Genomic DNA, 18177 nt, shown 5'->3' with positions numbered 1-18177 from the left:
AGCTCTGACACGTAGCATAATGCAAAATAAAGTCAGGTTGCAGCATCCTATACCTTGCAAAAATTGTGAAGTCGATTGCCTGTTCTTCGGTACCTGAAATGGCATCAACGACTTCAACATCAACCGTATATTCTCTTCGTCTTTTCATGGATTGTAGCCTTCATTAAGTCCCCCTCTCCCGCATCCAAATGTCGAGGCCCCTGCTTTCTCCCCTGGCAGTTCATCTGTCAATATCATAATGATCGATTCACCGACGTAAGAACTTTGGAGGTATATTGCATTTGTGATACCGATTGATTGACATCAAAGCTACATCCACCCATGAGGCCAGAGTAAGTTAATTCTTTGTTTTGCGTCCACTAAAAAATTCAAAAGTAACCGGGTAAGCAATTCAAAAACACACACAGAAAACCTTACACGCCAAAGTTTTATATATACTTCATTGTACTTCACCTTGCTGCTAAAATCAAAGCGAATGTTGACTTTAACCACTATTTACATGGACAATATACAAACTCGTATTTCTTTCACCCTGTCAGTGAACAAGAAATCATCAGCGAAATTGGACGTCTTGACCCAAAAAAATCAATAGGTCATGACAAGATTCACCCCAAAATTTTTCAACATGCTGCACCTGTTATTAGTCATCCACTTGCTCATATTATCAATTGTTCATTTAGCCATGGCATTTTCCCCGACCAATTAAAAATAGCTAAAGTGATTCCGGTCTACAAAAAAGGTTCTACCTCAGATGCGTGCAACTATCGCCCCATTTCCATTCTACCCATTTTCAGTAAAATCTTTGAGTCAATTGTTAATAAACAGCTCATCAATTACCTTGACAGATATGATATTCTTTCAAAATGTCAATATGGATTTCGTAAGAAACACAACACAAAACTTGCTATAGCAGATCTCATCTCTGATATTGCTGAAAAACTAGACAATGATCTGATAACCTTCGGTATTTTCATTGATCTTCGCAAGGCATTTGACATACTGTCCCTCTTTTCCAGAAACTCAACATTCTTGACATCAACAAGCAATGTAAATTAAATACTTGCCTATTAATTTTTGACTTAAAGAAAAATCGCTTTGTTCATGATGAATATCACTACCTCGACAGATTGCCCCATAATTACCCAACACGACTTGCAAGGAACGACAATTTCTACATCCCTAAAGTAAACCTCTCTATAACTCAGCACAGTCTCAAATACGCTGCAACTAAGCATTGGAATTCGCTACCTGACTCATTGAAAAAAATTGATAATAGAACCTCATTTAAGTTACAATTGAAGCAATATCTTCTTTCTACTTGATCAGTTTTTCATTCTGTTTCTGTCACCTTACTTTCACCATTTTGATGTATATTTATTTATTTCGTATTTAAATTTCAATGTCAGCCTGATGCAAATGCAACGCATTTTACTCATAGTTTCGTTTTGGGGGCACAAGCTCGACTAGTTCTAAAGAACTATTTTTGTGGCTCCAGCCAGGATCAGGTTCCTTCTTGAGTTGAAAAGCAAACATTGTGAATGTTTTGTTGTTTCTGGCGAATAAAGATTATTATTATTATTATTATTTATTATTATTATTATATTATTATTATTATTATTATTATTATTATTATTATTATATTATTATAGATATTTATTTAAGTGCTAATTCGAGAATCAAAGCAGGGACTTTTTTCACCTGTCCTCCATAATTTACAATGTAATAAAATAATGTGACATTCTGCAAGCATGCGGGTGTTCCAAATACATTCTGTTCATAAGAATAATTGTCTACCCAGATCTATAGGTAGACAGGCTACGCGGTAAAGTCATGATATCCAAGTACACTATTCCTAAAAAAAAACCTCGAAAAATCCTACGCTTGGGGACGCAAAACAAAGAATGTAATTATTTCGGCCCAGGTTTTAAACCATGTCTCTTGTTAGTCTGCTCGAGTGTCTTTTGTCTGGGTGACTAAAGCAGGCTGCGAGTTTTTGCGCTTGATATAACCCAACATTTAGAACAATTGACAGGAAAGCCCCTACACGTTTGATTCACAGTTACATGGAATGTGGGTCACAGGATAAAAGTGCGGTGACCCCTTCCCCCGCACTCCAACAATGGGTGACTCATGTTTTAATCATTTCGATAACTTTTTTATCACCTCGTTGCCATAAATTTATGTTACTTGTAAATGACGACAATTAGGAGTTCTATTGTTGCATTACGCAAACTTTCAATAGGTCTGGCTAGACAGAGGCGGGACAAACATGATAAACTTTATTGTGGAAGTCTGTATCATATTGCTGTCATTAACAGTTTTATTCTCTATACACCACGATTATTGCATTTGAAGTTTTGATTTGAATATTAAAACTAATGTTTTCTGTACCATATTTTTCTATTCTACTGGTAGCCACGGCATTTTCTCCCCCGGAACGCAGTATTTGTATATGGGACAAGAACGAGCCTATGTATTGTGATCGGAGGAATGATAACTTATGTACACTGTCATTACTTCCTCGGGAAAATGTCCTCATGAAAAAAAAGACCAACTACTTAGGGCTTAAAATGTACCATCCAATTAGTTATTAGAAATGTTCATCGGAAATAAACTTACAGAAAAGACCCATCTTCACTGTATTTATAAGTTTGCTTCGCATTCAATTTTATCGAACAGTCGTGGACGAGGAGACACCGACGAATGCGAAGGGGCCCTCCCCCGTGAATAAGCAGTGCGCCCGCTAGCGGCGTATATTGAAATCTGAACTCTGTGATAACAACATCGGCAAAAAACGTCATATGTACTACATAAATTTCTTCAAATGATATTTTATCATTTTTTTCTATGTCGTCTCATCCATAAAACCATTTCTCACCTATGAACATTGTTAAAAATCTTCGGCCAAGTGAGAAAATAACGTATTTGACCACTATGGGTAAAAAATTGCTCTTGATCCCAGCAAAATTTCACCGTTTCTCAACAAGACCATTCAGATTTACCCTTCGATTGGCAAAGACGTCGAGTAACTGGTTGAAGTTAAACCTCTCATTGCGTTAAGATGTGCACTGGATACGCGTCTCATTCTCAGTCACGTGCATAGTCCTTTTGATGTTCCCAAGGTCTTGTTCAAATCAGTCAACAGCACTGTGGCAGTGACTCGTTTCCAGCTTACATGTAAGAACTAGTGAAGAATTACTCATTTCTTCGATACAAATTATTGGAAAATTTGAAGAGACTGTATGATCTGTATGAGCGGTGTCAAAACAGTCGACGTCCATGCGGTAAATGACCCTTCTACATTTGGAAATCTATCATGACTCTATGAAAGGTCAGGCGGTGATTAACTCAAATTTCGGCATTTACAAAGTACACCCCGGAGAAATGAAGAAGTTAAAACTCCTTAACAATGACCGGAAATGTCACTTTATCGATTAGTTGCTTCACGCGTCTGGTGCATGGACACCCCTGGGTCCTGCCTGGCCCCTGGATGAGAAAAAATCTCTCCTATAAAATTGGGACAAAAAAGTCTTTAATAAGTATTGTCTTTGCCTGTACCTGATCAGTGTTGAACTTTGGACGTCGATACAGAGAGATTATTTCTAACTCAGTGCGGGAGATTCAAAATTTAACAAGGAAAAATGTTTTTAAATGATTTTGACACATTTTTAAGTAGTTCTACCGGAGTAGGTTGAAACAAAGACCAAGAGAATGTGTGAGCGGCACGCCACTCCCATATATTGATTTTGAGTTGCCCAGTGCTGGGTGGCAAAGTCTTAAAAGTTACCACTTGTTTCGTCATGTCGTGCACACCAGACACATTTGAATTGTCTACAATCTACTCATCTGGCTTACTTTCAATGACAATTTCATAACATACTGAGATCAATTGACGGGGAAAACATAATGTCTGTTAATTTTCTTGAGATATTCAATTTGATGAGCCGTAAAGGAGTTGCACCCAATCCTTCCTAATGTCTTGCGTGAAGTTGCGGAAAAATATGACGTCATGCACAATTTATTTGGATGGTGAATTGAGGAGAGCAACATCTTTTTCACTCCACATCTGTGGTCTACCCTCTGCACATGCAATATCTGTGCAGATAAGGCCAAATAAAAAACATGTGTGTGTCCGGTAACCCGACCTGACCTAGGCTAGAAAAAACACCAACCCTTGACAAACTTGACGTTTTCGAATTTTCAAAATTTTCGACTAAATTCTCTTAACTTTACCGTATTTTATGGGTCTTGACAAACATAGATAAAAAATCTTAAAAAATTTCCTCCGACCTACCTACCTTAATTTTAGGCAATATGTTACCGTAAACACACACGTTTTTCACTTGGCCAAATAACCTGACCAATAAAACAAAGATTGATCACCGTAATTTGTCATGACGACATAATTAATCTATTTTATAGCAGCGAAATGTTCTCTTGGTAACACAAATATATAACCCATTAAATTTCAACGTAGAGCCTTATAAAATCCGTGATAAGCGAAATATTTATATCCTTGAAGTATGTACACGTCATCATTGAATTGACGAAAGGGGAAGTGTCCACTGTTCACGGTAGTGGTTGCCTGTACCAGCCGTCGTCATGAAATAGTTTATTGACCTGTAATTTCACCTTCAGGACTGCAATCCCATTAGCAATTACGTCATCCCGTATTGTTCACCATGTGAAAGTATATTATGACTTGAATATGACCTTCTCTTTTCAAAATAATTAATTCCACGATACAAATAATGCAGTGCCGCCTAACGATCATAATCTGATTTCGAGTTCAAACTCTTTCCTTTCAACCTTCAGAAGGAAGACTGGCATTGCAAGTTCTGTGACTCATGGTACAAGAACATCATTCGGCAATGAACGCACTTACACAATGTAGTCCTGAGAAGCAACCTATAATTTCCTGGCGCTGACTGATATTTTTGAATGGCAAGGAAACATTAGAGGTGGAATCCAAACAAGAGACAATTCAGTACAACGATAGATATTTACAAAAACTAATAAGGATAATTATTTTTATTCTTTTTTTTCGTTTCGATAAATGTATAAAATACCCCTACATGAATTATTTTCTCTGGCCTTTGACGAACATTTTCGTATTTATATTTTGCAACATGGTTTTCTTACAATGACGTCATGCACAGAAAGTTCTGTCTTGTGAAGATCACATGTCTGCATACAAATTATCAAACGTAAGTCTTTCCGCCAGGGTCGAGACTTGGACAGAAAATCATCGGTATATACATGTGGTCGATTAATTTTTTTCATATATATTTTCGGTTGCAAACTGATACATTTCAAAGAATTGGTTAAGATGAAGGCATCTATAAATATTGTGCAAATTTTGCCATTTCATTTCTTTGTCCGTTTCTAGCCCGCGGCTAGCTACATCGTCTAGCGGAATGTTACCAAAATCTTCTCACAACGGCCGTTTATTGTACTTCGAATTCTATCTCAAAGCTGTGAACAATTTGACAAATGTGCACATAAGTTAGGCTGGCTGCAAAATCATTGCCAAAATGACCATGTGACGTGGTAACGGTCAAGGTGAACATGTTATTCGAATGAGATGCCGGATTTAACAGCAAGCTCGATAATTAAAGTAATTCCGACATTTCTAGGCAACCGATCAACGCATTTTATAGACATGTCTGGATTTTGTGACAACAGCTTAGTGGAAACTTTTGCCTTTTGTCGACAAACTTAGTTTCCATGATGTCGGGATAGAATATTCAACAACAAGTGAAGTTTCATTCCAAATTTTACCTAGTACCATTGGAAACCTACAATCCCGAGCTGTTGTCAGAAAATTTAAAGCATCAGGAAATATCGCTTTTTATTTAGAATCTATTAAAGGATCGCGTATGTTGATCTTATCCAAGACATTGGCCAGACGAAGAAATTGAGTTACATACCTGTATTATGGTATTTACGAGTAGTAATTTCTCCTTTGCTCTAATTAAGTGAGCGGTCTCGAGCGAAAATTCCGATGGTTCGAGGTGAAAGAACTTTCGACATGATCTAGATCAGTTATCACTCCATAAATGTGGTCGTTGACATTAAAAACTTTCCATGGGACACTACTTTCTCTCCCACCACCGCAGTGTCAATTACTATTTCGGGTAAGTTTCCTTTCATAAGACTAAGAGGAAAAGAGGATGTCGAAAAATACTTCAGACAAAATTTCAATCTGAAAAAGGACGTCTATTCTGACTGAGATGCTCTCAACGAAACCGTCAGTGATAGCTATGCTGCAAAACATCAACAATTGTTGATCCCATGTCCCTTCAATGGGAAGTGGAAATAATGAAAAAGGCATACTTATCCCCAAGCGATAATATATCCTATGACGTCGTCTTGTGTATCAATGTCGACCCTGACGACTATTTTCTATAAATAATGAGGAACTCTGAATGATATTATTGCAAGTGCTATGAAATAAATACATCAGCCATGATACAAAACAATAAAGTAATAATATCGATTTCAAGTTCCCTATAACAAATTACAGCCATTGATTTGAATAGTACATCATGTTTGTGGCAATCATACGTAATTAAAATGTTCTATGTATGAAGAAATCTTTGTGTAAGGACCAAAGTGATATGGGATTCAGTGTCTGCTCTGGCTTGACGTTTTTCAAAGGTTAGTCTGAGTAAATCAAACCTAACTAAATTAACGCATCCAAAATGTCTGAAAAATGTACTCAGAAAATTTCATACCGATATACGTGGAAGTGTGAAATGATATAATGATATTTAATGTATGGCTATTTATTCTGTCTGTTTGTCTTAGACTTCATAATAATATCGACAAATTTCATATAGTTGGCTGTGTTAATATACATGTTATTCTTATATATATATATATATATATATATATATATATATATATATATATATATATGTATATATATATGTGTGTATATATGTGTATGTGTGTGTATGTATGTATATATATATGTATACACACATACACGACCACCACAGAGTAGTGCCATAGAATAAGGATGTTTGAATTAAGTCGGTTCACGGCGGCGGCGCGTGACGTATCAATGAACTCCTTCATCGACTGTGTCAACGAACTTTCACATTCGAGTTCCTAATTTTCTTCATAGTCACGTTTCGTGATACTGCGAATGTTTCTTACTGGAGCATTAATTAATCCAACGATAATAGTTAAAAGCAGCGTGCACGCTGAAAGCGGTAATGTATTATTTACGTCACCAAATTGGATGCAAATCACTATCGATTTCATTACGACAGGTTCAACAAACTTTTCCAACTGCATATAGCGGTTCGCTGCTATTCCCTTTGTTCAAATTCAACGTATGCTAACAGACTCCACACGTGCTCTTGTCTTGTAGAGTACTACATGAACGTGGGTTTAACACTTTTAATATTGAAAAGCGATACAAAAAGCCAGATATGTTTACAGGTTTGTTTTACTGCTTGTAAACTAACTGTATTTACGCTGCTGCCGAAAGCTACAGGGCAGCATGCACGTGAGAGCCTAGTTTAGCGACCGAATAACAGGGCGACCTCAAGCTACATGTATCCTGCGCGCGCATGCTATTATTGCGTGGCAGCTGGTACAGTATAGCGTGTAGGCCGTGGGAGCTGTATTGAGCGCGCATTTCGCAACGAACCAACAAAGCGGAAAGATGGCTCAGAAGCGTATGGTCGTGGTGAACTGTATCGAGAGCAAACTCTCGGGGCTTTTCCACTGGCATGGGCGACTACTCAGCAAGTACCCGCTACCATACTTCCTATGGCCACTGATTATGACGGCTATTTTGGGGGCCGGCCTGATGTATCTGAAAGATGATTCGGACCGCGAAGCCGCATACACACCTGAACACGGACCGGCAAAACTCCACCGTGACATTGTGACCGAGCTGTTTCCCATGAATGACAATGGGAATTTCTTACCAAGCCGTCAGTCGAAAGCCGGTTATTATGCTCGAGTCATCATCATGGCCAAGGATAAGGAAAGCAGTGTTCTCCAAGATGATATTCTGAAGGAGGCCAGAAAAATGCATGACGACATCGTGAATATGACGGTAACGTACGAATCCGAAATTATGAGCCAGACTTTCAAATACAACGATCTTTGCGGAAGATGGAACACTGACTGTATCGAAAACGTAATATTTAGGGTGATGGATTATGTACGCAGCACCCCATGGTATGAAAGGGTTCAGTTAACATACCCCTTTGCACCTTCGCCGACCGGCCACCCCGTGTTCATTGGCAACAGCCTCGGTGGCGTCCGAATAATGGGTGAAGATGTCGTCAGGTCGGCAAAAGCTCTGCAACTGGTTTATTACCTACGATCTTCTGATGGAGCAGATGCCGAGCCAAGCAAAGCGTGGGAGAAAGCTTTGATGGAATATCTGGAAAAGTATCAGTCAGACAAACTCAGTTTTACCTATTACACGTCCCAAACGCTGGACTCTGAACTTGCCAAGAGCATCGAGGGCATCGTGCCTCGTTTCGCGATCACTTTCTGTGTGATCATCATATTTTCCGTCATTTGTTGTTCGTCGTTTGATTGCGTCACCAGCAAACCGTGGCTCGGCCTGCTCGGTGTTCTTACAGCCGCGATGGCAATACTCTCAGCGATGGGTCTTCTAGGTTTCTGTAAAGTGGATTTCATCAATGCTGTTGCTTCTATGCCGTTCCTCATCCTCGGTAAGTACACCGCACTCTGAAGTCATATTTCCACAACGTTGGGGTCAACAAACTTTTCAGTGATGTGTTCCTTCGCTGCCTTGCTTGCATACGCGCGTGGGCGAAGCTACCACATTTTATTATGGTCACATGAATTTTTTTCATCTGCAATTTTTTCTATACTAAATTAAACCATTGTTTTGTCGCAGTGGCACGGTTAGACCCAAATATTAAAGCTTGCATGCGCCTGTTACTGATCTCTCGGGTTTTTCGCTCTGCCCACGCGCGGAGCGAGCTGCGTCTCAACTTTTGTGTGTGATCTCATCTGTGCGATACAAGAATCGCTGGCGCGGGAATCATCTGTGGACAAAATAACGTAACTTACGTTATGAACTCTTTTTAACGGGATAAATGAATTCCAGTTACACAGTAAAGAGTGTTTTCATCGGTACTACTTGTGTCCGAGACACGGCCACGTTGCCAATATTGTGAAATAATGTATCGTATGCACGGCTCGAGGTCCAGACTTGTCTAGCTGTGGCCATGTACAATACAACAGACCTTCGTCAAACAAAAGATTTGTCTGCGGGCGGGCGGGATTACCGATGACGCGTCCCTCGGATTTCTTTAATTCTGAGTCAAAATTTAAATACAATACAAGAGAGAGAGAGCGAGCGAGCGTGAAATTTATAGGCTGGTGTGCATGCGTGCACAATTGCAGCGTACACCCCCACAGTCTAAGACATAGAGGTGAAAGATTTATAGTTTACAGTTCAGTTATCTTTCGCGTATAGAGAAATGACTCAATACGGATTGTAATGTACGCCGCGCTGTGTGTACAACACCTAATAAACGACACGAGTCGCATCGTATACCGTGGTCAATTTGCAAGAACGACACAATAATCTTACTTTTTGTAAAGTATCTCTCACTGTGAACAAAAATCGTAATATCCTGTACGGTTGCAATGCGTGTCAATGTTATTCGTAATCGATGTCACAGATATAGATGCACCTCTTTAATCAGAAATCCGTGCAAGATTCATGCAGCAGTGTGTCGCGCTTCAAAATAGAAAGTTTGTTCACCTCAATCTCATTTTCGAATGAGCATGCGCAAAGGTGTTTCGTAGGCTGCGCTTGCAGAATATTGTACCCGCACAAGTTTCTACAGCCGGTGGTATATTTTGGTCGACGCAGATCCCTCGATCCGCACAACTCGACTTAAAAAAAAATTAACCAAGTGTCACCGATGACCGTCTCAATGTATCTGAATATTGTGGGGGACAAATCACATGATTACCGCATAGCTAATCAGAAAAAAGATCTCACAAGCCATCATAGGCTTCCATATATTACCATCCTGATAACGTCATGATGCTGATTTTGGACTCAGACTGGAAAATGGCCAACATACTTGTGGCAACGATTTTCTTAAACGTGAAAGAATAATGAGCCTAGCAAGTTATTTAAACTTCTCTAGACCACGGTTACTATGTGGGTGATGGTAACCGTGCCCAGACCCTATAACCTTAAAGGCATCAATGTTAATTTATGCAAATCACTATTTGCTTCGCTCCAAAAATAATAATACAGTCGTGACCGTGAACGGAAGATTAAACGTTACACGGGTGATATTTGAAATTCATTTGTTGCCATGGTGCTCATTGGCCTTTCAACTCACCGACGTGTGACTATGTGATTGATATAAATGCTGTTTTGCCATTTATACTGGCTGCTGCTGAAGAGAAGCAGTCTGGATCAGAAAAAAAAAATAGACAATCTGCAGCGAGATAGAGACATGCGACAGAGGGTAGGTGGGATCAATATAATGAGCAAAGTCTGAATAGTCGTCACTGCTATTTTTCACCGATTACAATTTAAATCATTTGCAGTATGCGCATATTGAGTTGCAAATACGTGGATGGATTTCATACGTGTATCAGCTGACGAGCACGTGATTAGCGAACTCGTCCGCGCGCAGCGCGAGATTGCGTGTAATGCTGGGTACCCGCATGCTGCTAGCTGTGCCAGTGACTGTGTGACTCAGTCAAATAGACTTCACTTTCACAAATATTTGAACTGCATAGAACAAAAGGGATCGGTAGCAAATATTTTGCATGATTACTGGCACATGACGGCATGTCTCACAAGGACGGCGCCTCCGGTCTTTGACACCTTCAAATTGAAAATTTGTATTATAATTGTATGATTTATGCTGGGTCCTCTTTCAAAATTTACTCGAAAAGATAAGTGTTATTCTTAAATTCCATGCTTTAAACAGGCGTAAATATGCGGGAAGTCTCTGCTAAGTTTGTGACATTCTCCTCCGCTTGTCAAATTTGCTGGCCAAGGGTGAGTCCCTCCCTCGAAACAACGCCGACCTAGCCAAGCCGCGCGGACCGACCGGACGCTTGTCTGCTTTTGAGGCCTTTTAAATATATCATTACATTAGAAAAATTGGATGGAATACAGTGCCATCCATACGCATGATATGCCAACGCAGTGAAACTAAATCAAAGGTTAACAAACTTTCAGAGTTTGTCGCCCTCGATAGAAGCCCGTTTATGTATGTAAATATACACACAGATGAATTGCGCATAACTGGTTTCGCAAAGCCATAAAAGGAACGTCACTTCCCAGACAAACTAGTAATTTATACTGTTTACTGCACACTAGAAAGGTACGCTCGCTAGGAAAGAGTGGCCATGGCACCGCTTTTTAATGGCTGTAGTGTTTGTTTGCGTTTTGATGAAATTTGCTGATGTCAGTGATAGTCGCCAGGAGATAATACCTGACCTCGAGCTCCGGTTAGGTGGGATAAATCGGGTCATCGCTTTCATGATATGAATGCGGTACACCTAACATCCGGGACACATTCTACTTCCCACCGCAACGTATTGTTATTTAAATTATTTTAATAGTGAAACGGCTTTCAGTCTTTTTGTTCATCGTTTGTGTTTTATGAACTTTAATAGGTACAAATTTCACATGCTTGCATACGGAATTTAAATGTATCAGATTTTTCAGAGAATTTGATTAAAATTAGGGAAAAACAGGGATTGGATTAGACTGGCTGTATTATGTCAAATTTTAAAAAACATTTAAAAAATGTTTTTGAAAATTTTGGGGAAACATTGCCACCAAAGCACTGCAACAAAGAGGGAAACGCATGTTATTACAATGGAACAGTTAATAGAGAGTTCTATTCCAGCCTTTTCCTTTGTAAACTCAACAAAACAGACCAGTCCTTCTTTACAGCCTTGTCAGATCAATAGGTGTTACACACCACAAAAGGTGAACTGACCTCCATCTATGAACAACATTCTTGTCCATACCTGCTTTGTATCATAGACTAGTGCCTTTAACAAAACCATTTCATGGAAAAATACAGACCAGACGTGCAAGTTAAAAATAATGTATTCTTGATAAACAATTAAATTTATCTCAACTGTCTGTAAAGTGAAGGTTAACGTTTGACTTGTTCTTTGAATAAACCACTAAGTCTGCTTAAGGTACTTAAGATAGTGCTAATAGATTACATAATATAGCTTTGCTATTGATTGGTGGTATAGGGAGAATTCCTACACCATGGTGGTACATGATTCTGCACCATTGAAATTTTAGTCTAGAATCTTTGGGATAGAAAACCCTACTTTCAGTATATTTCCCATTCCAAACAATTCCATCGATGTATTTCTTCTATTACTTCTTTTGCTAAACAGGGGAATACACAAATATCAATAGAACTGTCTCACAGAGTTCAAAAGTGAAATCGTGAACAGAATTCTCAATCCAACATGTGCATCGTATGAAGCCATAGAATTTACAAGTCTTATACATTCAAGACTTGTTTGATTCAGGGGTTTTAGGAAGGGTTGGTAAAACTTTATAGGAGCCATCTGCCAAGCAAAACTATTGGCCACCTGCTGATGTATTTAATAACCTGGTTAGAATGTACTCTGTGTTAACTAAAACACATGAGCCAAATCATGTAACAAAGAAAAATGGTATGTTACAGTCTTACCACCCCCAAAAAATACAAAGGTGCATCCCTTAATATATAGTTAGTGTTGAAATTTGATATAATATTTAATATTTTGTGTTTTCACTACTTTTCAGGAATCGGAGTTGACAACATGTTCATCATGATAGCGGCATGGCGTAGAAGCCCTGCGTACATGTCAGTGGAAGACCGCATGGCACAAACCTTCAAAGAAGCCGCAATGTCCATCACTATCACCAGCGTTACCGACGTCCTGGCATTCTGCGTTGGAGCCATCTCTGATTTCCCCGGAGTCAGAATTTTCTGCCTCTACACTGGCCTGGCCATCATCTTTGGTTACATCTACCAGATCACATTCTTTGGAGCCTGTTTGTCAGAGTTTGGTAAGCTGGAGGCGAGAAACGTCCACTGGGCCACCTGCAAGAAAGTTCTAGCACCTGAAGAAGCTCCCAACACCCTATACCGAGTGTTCTGTGCCGGTGGACTGAGCGACTCAAACCCAAAGGCTTCGTACCCAGAACACATGGCCGCCAAGTTTTTCCGCAAGTACTACGGTCCATTCCTGACGAAGACCTGGGTCAAAGGTTTGATTGTCTTGTCCTTCTTGGCGTATCTGGGGTTTGCAGTATGGGGCTGTCTGAAGCTTCAGCGAGGTATCAAACTGAAAAACACCGTTCCCGATGATTCCTACGCCAGCACCTTCTTAGATCTGGAAGAGGAGTATTTCACCAGGTATGGAATTCCAGTGTCTGTAACTGTCTACCAACATGCTGAGTATTGGGAGGCTGAGGTGCAACGAAACATCTCAAAGACGCTGCAACAAATTGAGGATACAGAATTCTTTCACGACAGAAAGTTTACTCAGTCATGGCTCCAAGACTACCTACTTTATCTCAATCAGACTGGCAGGAGGGCAGACATCATGGGAAAGGACAATTTTGTCCGGGTGCTCCAAAACGAGTTCTTGAACATCCCAGGTTTTGACCGCTACAAGGCCGACATCAGATTCGGAAACGACGCCATCATCGCATCGAGGTTTCTAGTGCTGGCGGAGAACGCCAACAGTGCTAACACGCAACGGGAAATGATGTTGGACATTCGAAGAATAGCCGAAACAAGCCACGTTCCCATGTTTGCCTATCACCCTGCATTCATCTTCTATGATCAGTACGTTGAAATACTACCGAGCACCCTACAGACAATGGGCATAGCGGCCGCGTCAATGCTGTTAGTGTCTTTACTACTCATACCCCATCCAGCATGTTCAATATGGGTGACATTCGCAGTGATTTTCATCTCCACAGGGGTCATAGGTTTCATGTCACATTGGGGTATCTCCCTGGACGCCATTTCTATGATAAATCTCATCATATGTATAGGTTTCAGTGTAGACTTTTCGGCCCACATCACGTACGCCTTTGTCGTCTCCCGCGAGGAAACCATGAACAAACGGGCCATTGATGCACTGCATGCTCTGGGAATGCCCATACTCCAGGGGGCTCTCTCCACCATACTGGGTATAGTCGCCCTCAGCTCCTCGGACGCATACACCTTCCGCACATTCTTCAAAATGAACTTTCTTGCCATAGGGTTTGGGGCTGTGTTTGCCGTGGTGTTCCTCCCAACTTTCCTGACATTCTTCGGCCCCAAAATGCCGGACAGGAAGGACAGTTCCAAGGGTAGCAAAGACGGGGATGACACTTCCGAGGATTCGATCATGGCCATCAAACTGGCCAATGCCGCACCACAATTGGAATGCGAAAAAGTCATGTATCTTCCCCAAATATCCGTGGTATAGACAATCCAAAAAGCAATCAAAAGAAAATTGTCTGAAATAAGAAATAGTAATATAAGTTTGGTCTGCTTGAAGAAGCTCATGAGTTTGTACAAGATTGAGTCTAAGGAATTTCTGGATAGCACATAAGTACTGTTATGTACTTATGCCAGTTATGTTGAAAGTACCGAAACACAGCTTGTGATTGACTATATGATGAAATTACTAATTTTTCTGTATTTGTTTGTTTTGTTTTATTTATTTAAAGAAAAAGAATGATGTCAAACATTTTGACTTTTGCTTCTATATTGGCAGCTAAAAGAGGTTTAATTTTGGCCCTTTACAGAAACATATATAATTATAAGTATATATCTCAGGAGATTGTCCCTTATAAGGTGTTTGACTGTTCAACGTTATAAATTAAAAACAGCACAAATTTGTCAAATCATTTACTGAATTACGTGGTATTTACCAGCATTGTCTTTGACTTACTAATTACATGTGATTGCATGTCCTTTGTAAACTTGACAGTGAACTGAAGATAACAGATAATTTATGCACAAGTTAGACATTTAAAATCATTTCCCGATACCATTATTTTTCTCTGAAATGTCACTATTCCATGTATAAGCAGGTGTTTAATCAGTCTCACATATTTACATTATGGCGTGTCACCAGTGTTTGAGCATGTCAGGACACAACCTGTCTTTTAATAAGATATAGGAAGTATGTAGATTTCATCTGTTAGATATTAACATCTTCAACGATCACCGGTGTTCACACTGACTGTACAGGACTCATAATCTTCTTTCAGTAATGTCAAACCTTTTGATATTGTGACTGCATTTCATAACACTACAGTTATTTCAAAACTTTGACTGCAATTATTTTGTCATGTCAGAGACAGAATGGGATATGTCAGTTTGCTTTCACATTGTCAGTCAATGCAAGATAATTTTATTCATAAGAAGTTACATACAAGAAAGTTATCAATTTTAATTTCTAATATGTGAAATAATTCTCTTATCTTGACATTTAGTATGGCAAAAAGCGCCATATTAATTTTACTCCTGGCTGTTTTAGTGATACCTGCATGCGAGCCTATGAGCTTTTGTTTTCACAACTAACCAAGAGTCAATATTTAATTATAATTCTTTGCTGTTGCACCACGGACCTTAGCTTGGACATAGTAATATCTGTTTAAAGTATAAATAGTACCGCTTGAAGGTAGACAGTAGCAAGTTGATTTTGAATATCTTTCACTCTCAAGACAGTAAATTGTTTGCCATGTATGTAAGCATTTGCAGTAAGCTATCAGTTCAATGTCAAGTACATTGTGTTTGCAATGATCCAAGTGTACAGTGGATCTATGCAGCATCAATGCAAACAAAGTTTAATGGAGTTAAATATTTACCAGTACTGTTACAGCTGTGAGACAGACTTTGCTTGTTGTATATCAGTCTAGGTTGACAAAATTTGTGACAATGTTTCGGTGTTTGTCGTCGAAGCCGCAAATTTTCAAGTGATGAAATGGAAAGCAACTAATCTGAACAGAATGGGCGTTTTCTCTCCATTCGCGCAATATTTTGTTTCCACATGCTTGACCCCGTATTTATCTTTGTTAGGTGAACAATTCCCATCAGCCTTTGCGTTGATGTTCAGTTTGGCACAACAGTTTCAACCCACTCTCTGGCAATGTCACTTGTTGATGTGAACTTGGCAGAGGAACTGAAGGCAAACAGAAAAGGGGGAGAGTGGTGAAGGTTGCCACGCAGATGTGTCTGAAGTTTCTGTGCGTTTCTGCGCATTACCCATGATGCATTGTAAATTGTCTCTTTCACTGGGCCCAATGACCCCAAAACACGAGGTCAGTGATACTTTGTTCATTACATTGTGTGACTCCAAAGAACTCCCGGACTGTGACCAATGCCGTTTTGAAAACCACTGGTTTGTTAGTTTATGAGGTCATCAGAGGTACACATTGGGTTCACCACAATATCTTTCATGTGGCACTAAACATTTGCCATTGATAATTGATATGGGTATTGCTCAGATTTCGCTCCATGCTAAGATATGATTGCACATCGTTGCGTGTCATCCTTAAATTGAAGTTATTGGAATCGTACAATTTGCTCAATAGACTGCCCACCCTACCCCATGTCACTATGAATTTATCAACTCTTCTTTCCTTTGTAAATGTCAACTATGCATCATCCATATGCATACGTCAATGCCAATGCATCATGGGTAATACTTCGAGACTATCTAACGCGGTTCGCCAACTCAGTTTTTACAGTGGAGCATTCGCAGCTGACATCATATTCACTTTAGCTTGAACCATCTGATATTCTTGTTTGAAATTTCCTGTTTTATTCATGGGTCTTTTGCTTGACAGAAATTAAAGTTGTCGGTCGAAATAAGGAATTAGCGGAAGTAGCGCTCAATTCGTATTGGTCGGTGAACAAAAGTGACTCTGTGTTCAAATAAGGGAGGGGGAACAAGCATTCCAAATTCATTCATGGCAATCACAATACAAATCGTGAGAAATGTGTAATTTAACCATAGCCACGCTCGATAGTTTCACCTGTTCTATAGAATCTGTGAACAATACTTTTTTCCATTAAGGTAGAATGCGCCTCGGGGACAGATATTCAGACTCCCAAACTATTCCGATTCTTTTCTGGTCTACCATTTGTAGGGCCTCATTTTAAAGCTCGTGGAGTAAGAATTTTTTTTTTATCGTCTTATTTTTTTTTTTTTTGGAACTCGAATATTCCCCCCCCCCCCGAGAGTTAACACAGGCATGGCGGCCATCTTGAATTCCAAATATGAGTAAATGTCCGGTTATTCGTTTTTCTAGTACCAATAGTTCGCACGGTGACCCCTGCTTTGTATTCTTGATTTGGTAAGAGTAAGCTTATGGCTGAAAGCTTCATTGAGGAAAGTTTGAGCAAAAGTTCAAGTCTTTCACTTTCGAGGCGCACACTACCTTAAGAAGTTGGTTTTGATCAACACCCTTCGTTCGCGGAGCTTAAACCAAGATCAGCATACTCGGCTTAGATTTAATTTTAAATTTATAGTTTTACAATGATAGAGAATGTTTTAAAAATGTAACAAGGTATTTTTCTTGTTGAATTTTACGAATCGATTTTTGACGGGAACTTCCTGAACAAATCAATGGCGTATCGAAATACTTTGACCGTGCCGTGGTTTACTGTACAAGTTTATCTGTGTACTTTTACCTTTAAGTTGTTCAATTGTACTGCTTTTAAACAGTCTGTTTGAAGACTTTAAGTAAATAAAAATAACCATGTACTGGAACTACATCAATGGTTTGTGTTTGACAGATGTGTGTGTGTGTGAGAGTGTGTGTGAGATGTGTGTGTGTGTGAGAGAGAGAGAGAGAGAGAGAGAGAGAGAGGCAAAGCACTCGCAGACCTTTGAGAATCTGAACAACACGCACATAAGGGAAGTTTCTCAAATATACATTTAGAAGCCTTTCATGTCAGAAACGTGTCACGTGAGATCATAGCCTTGCCTTTCTCTCCTTTCCTGAGAATTTTCAACAATGTCATTCATCCCTCTTGGGTGTAATACACCACAGATCGCAAGTAATTGGACTGCGTTGATAAACATTGTCGACTCACTTCATTTGACAATGCCTTTTATTTACGTGCGGATACGTGGATAAGCATGTCAAATCAAGAGTGCTGC

At 39.5% G+C, this 18177-nt stretch overlaps 1 protein-coding gene across 1 annotated transcript; it reads left to right on the top strand.

Annotated features, from left to right (window-relative positions):
* Positions 1-7593: 7593 nt before the first annotated feature.
* Positions 7594-17789, top strand: LOC139139120 (patched domain-containing protein 3-like). The gene is made up of 2 exons (XM_070707913.1): positions 7594-8708; positions 12806-17789. Exons 1-2 carry the CDS (start codon positions 7679-7681, stop codon positions 14485-14487), a joined length of 2712 nt encoding a protein of 903 aa, XP_070564014.1. The 5' UTR covers positions 7594-7678; the 3' UTR covers positions 14488-17789.
* Positions 17790-18177: the final 388 nt, after the last annotated feature.

This window comes from Ptychodera flava, chromosome 8, assembly GCF_041260155.1.
Source record: "Ptychodera flava strain L36383 chromosome 8, AS_Pfla_20210202, whole genome shotgun sequence".
Lineage (NCBI taxonomy): Eukaryota > Metazoa > Hemichordata > Enteropneusta > Ptychoderidae > Ptychodera > Ptychodera flava.
Note: the sequence above shows the minus strand (reverse complement) of the source record. Positions and strands in the feature narration are given on the sequence as shown.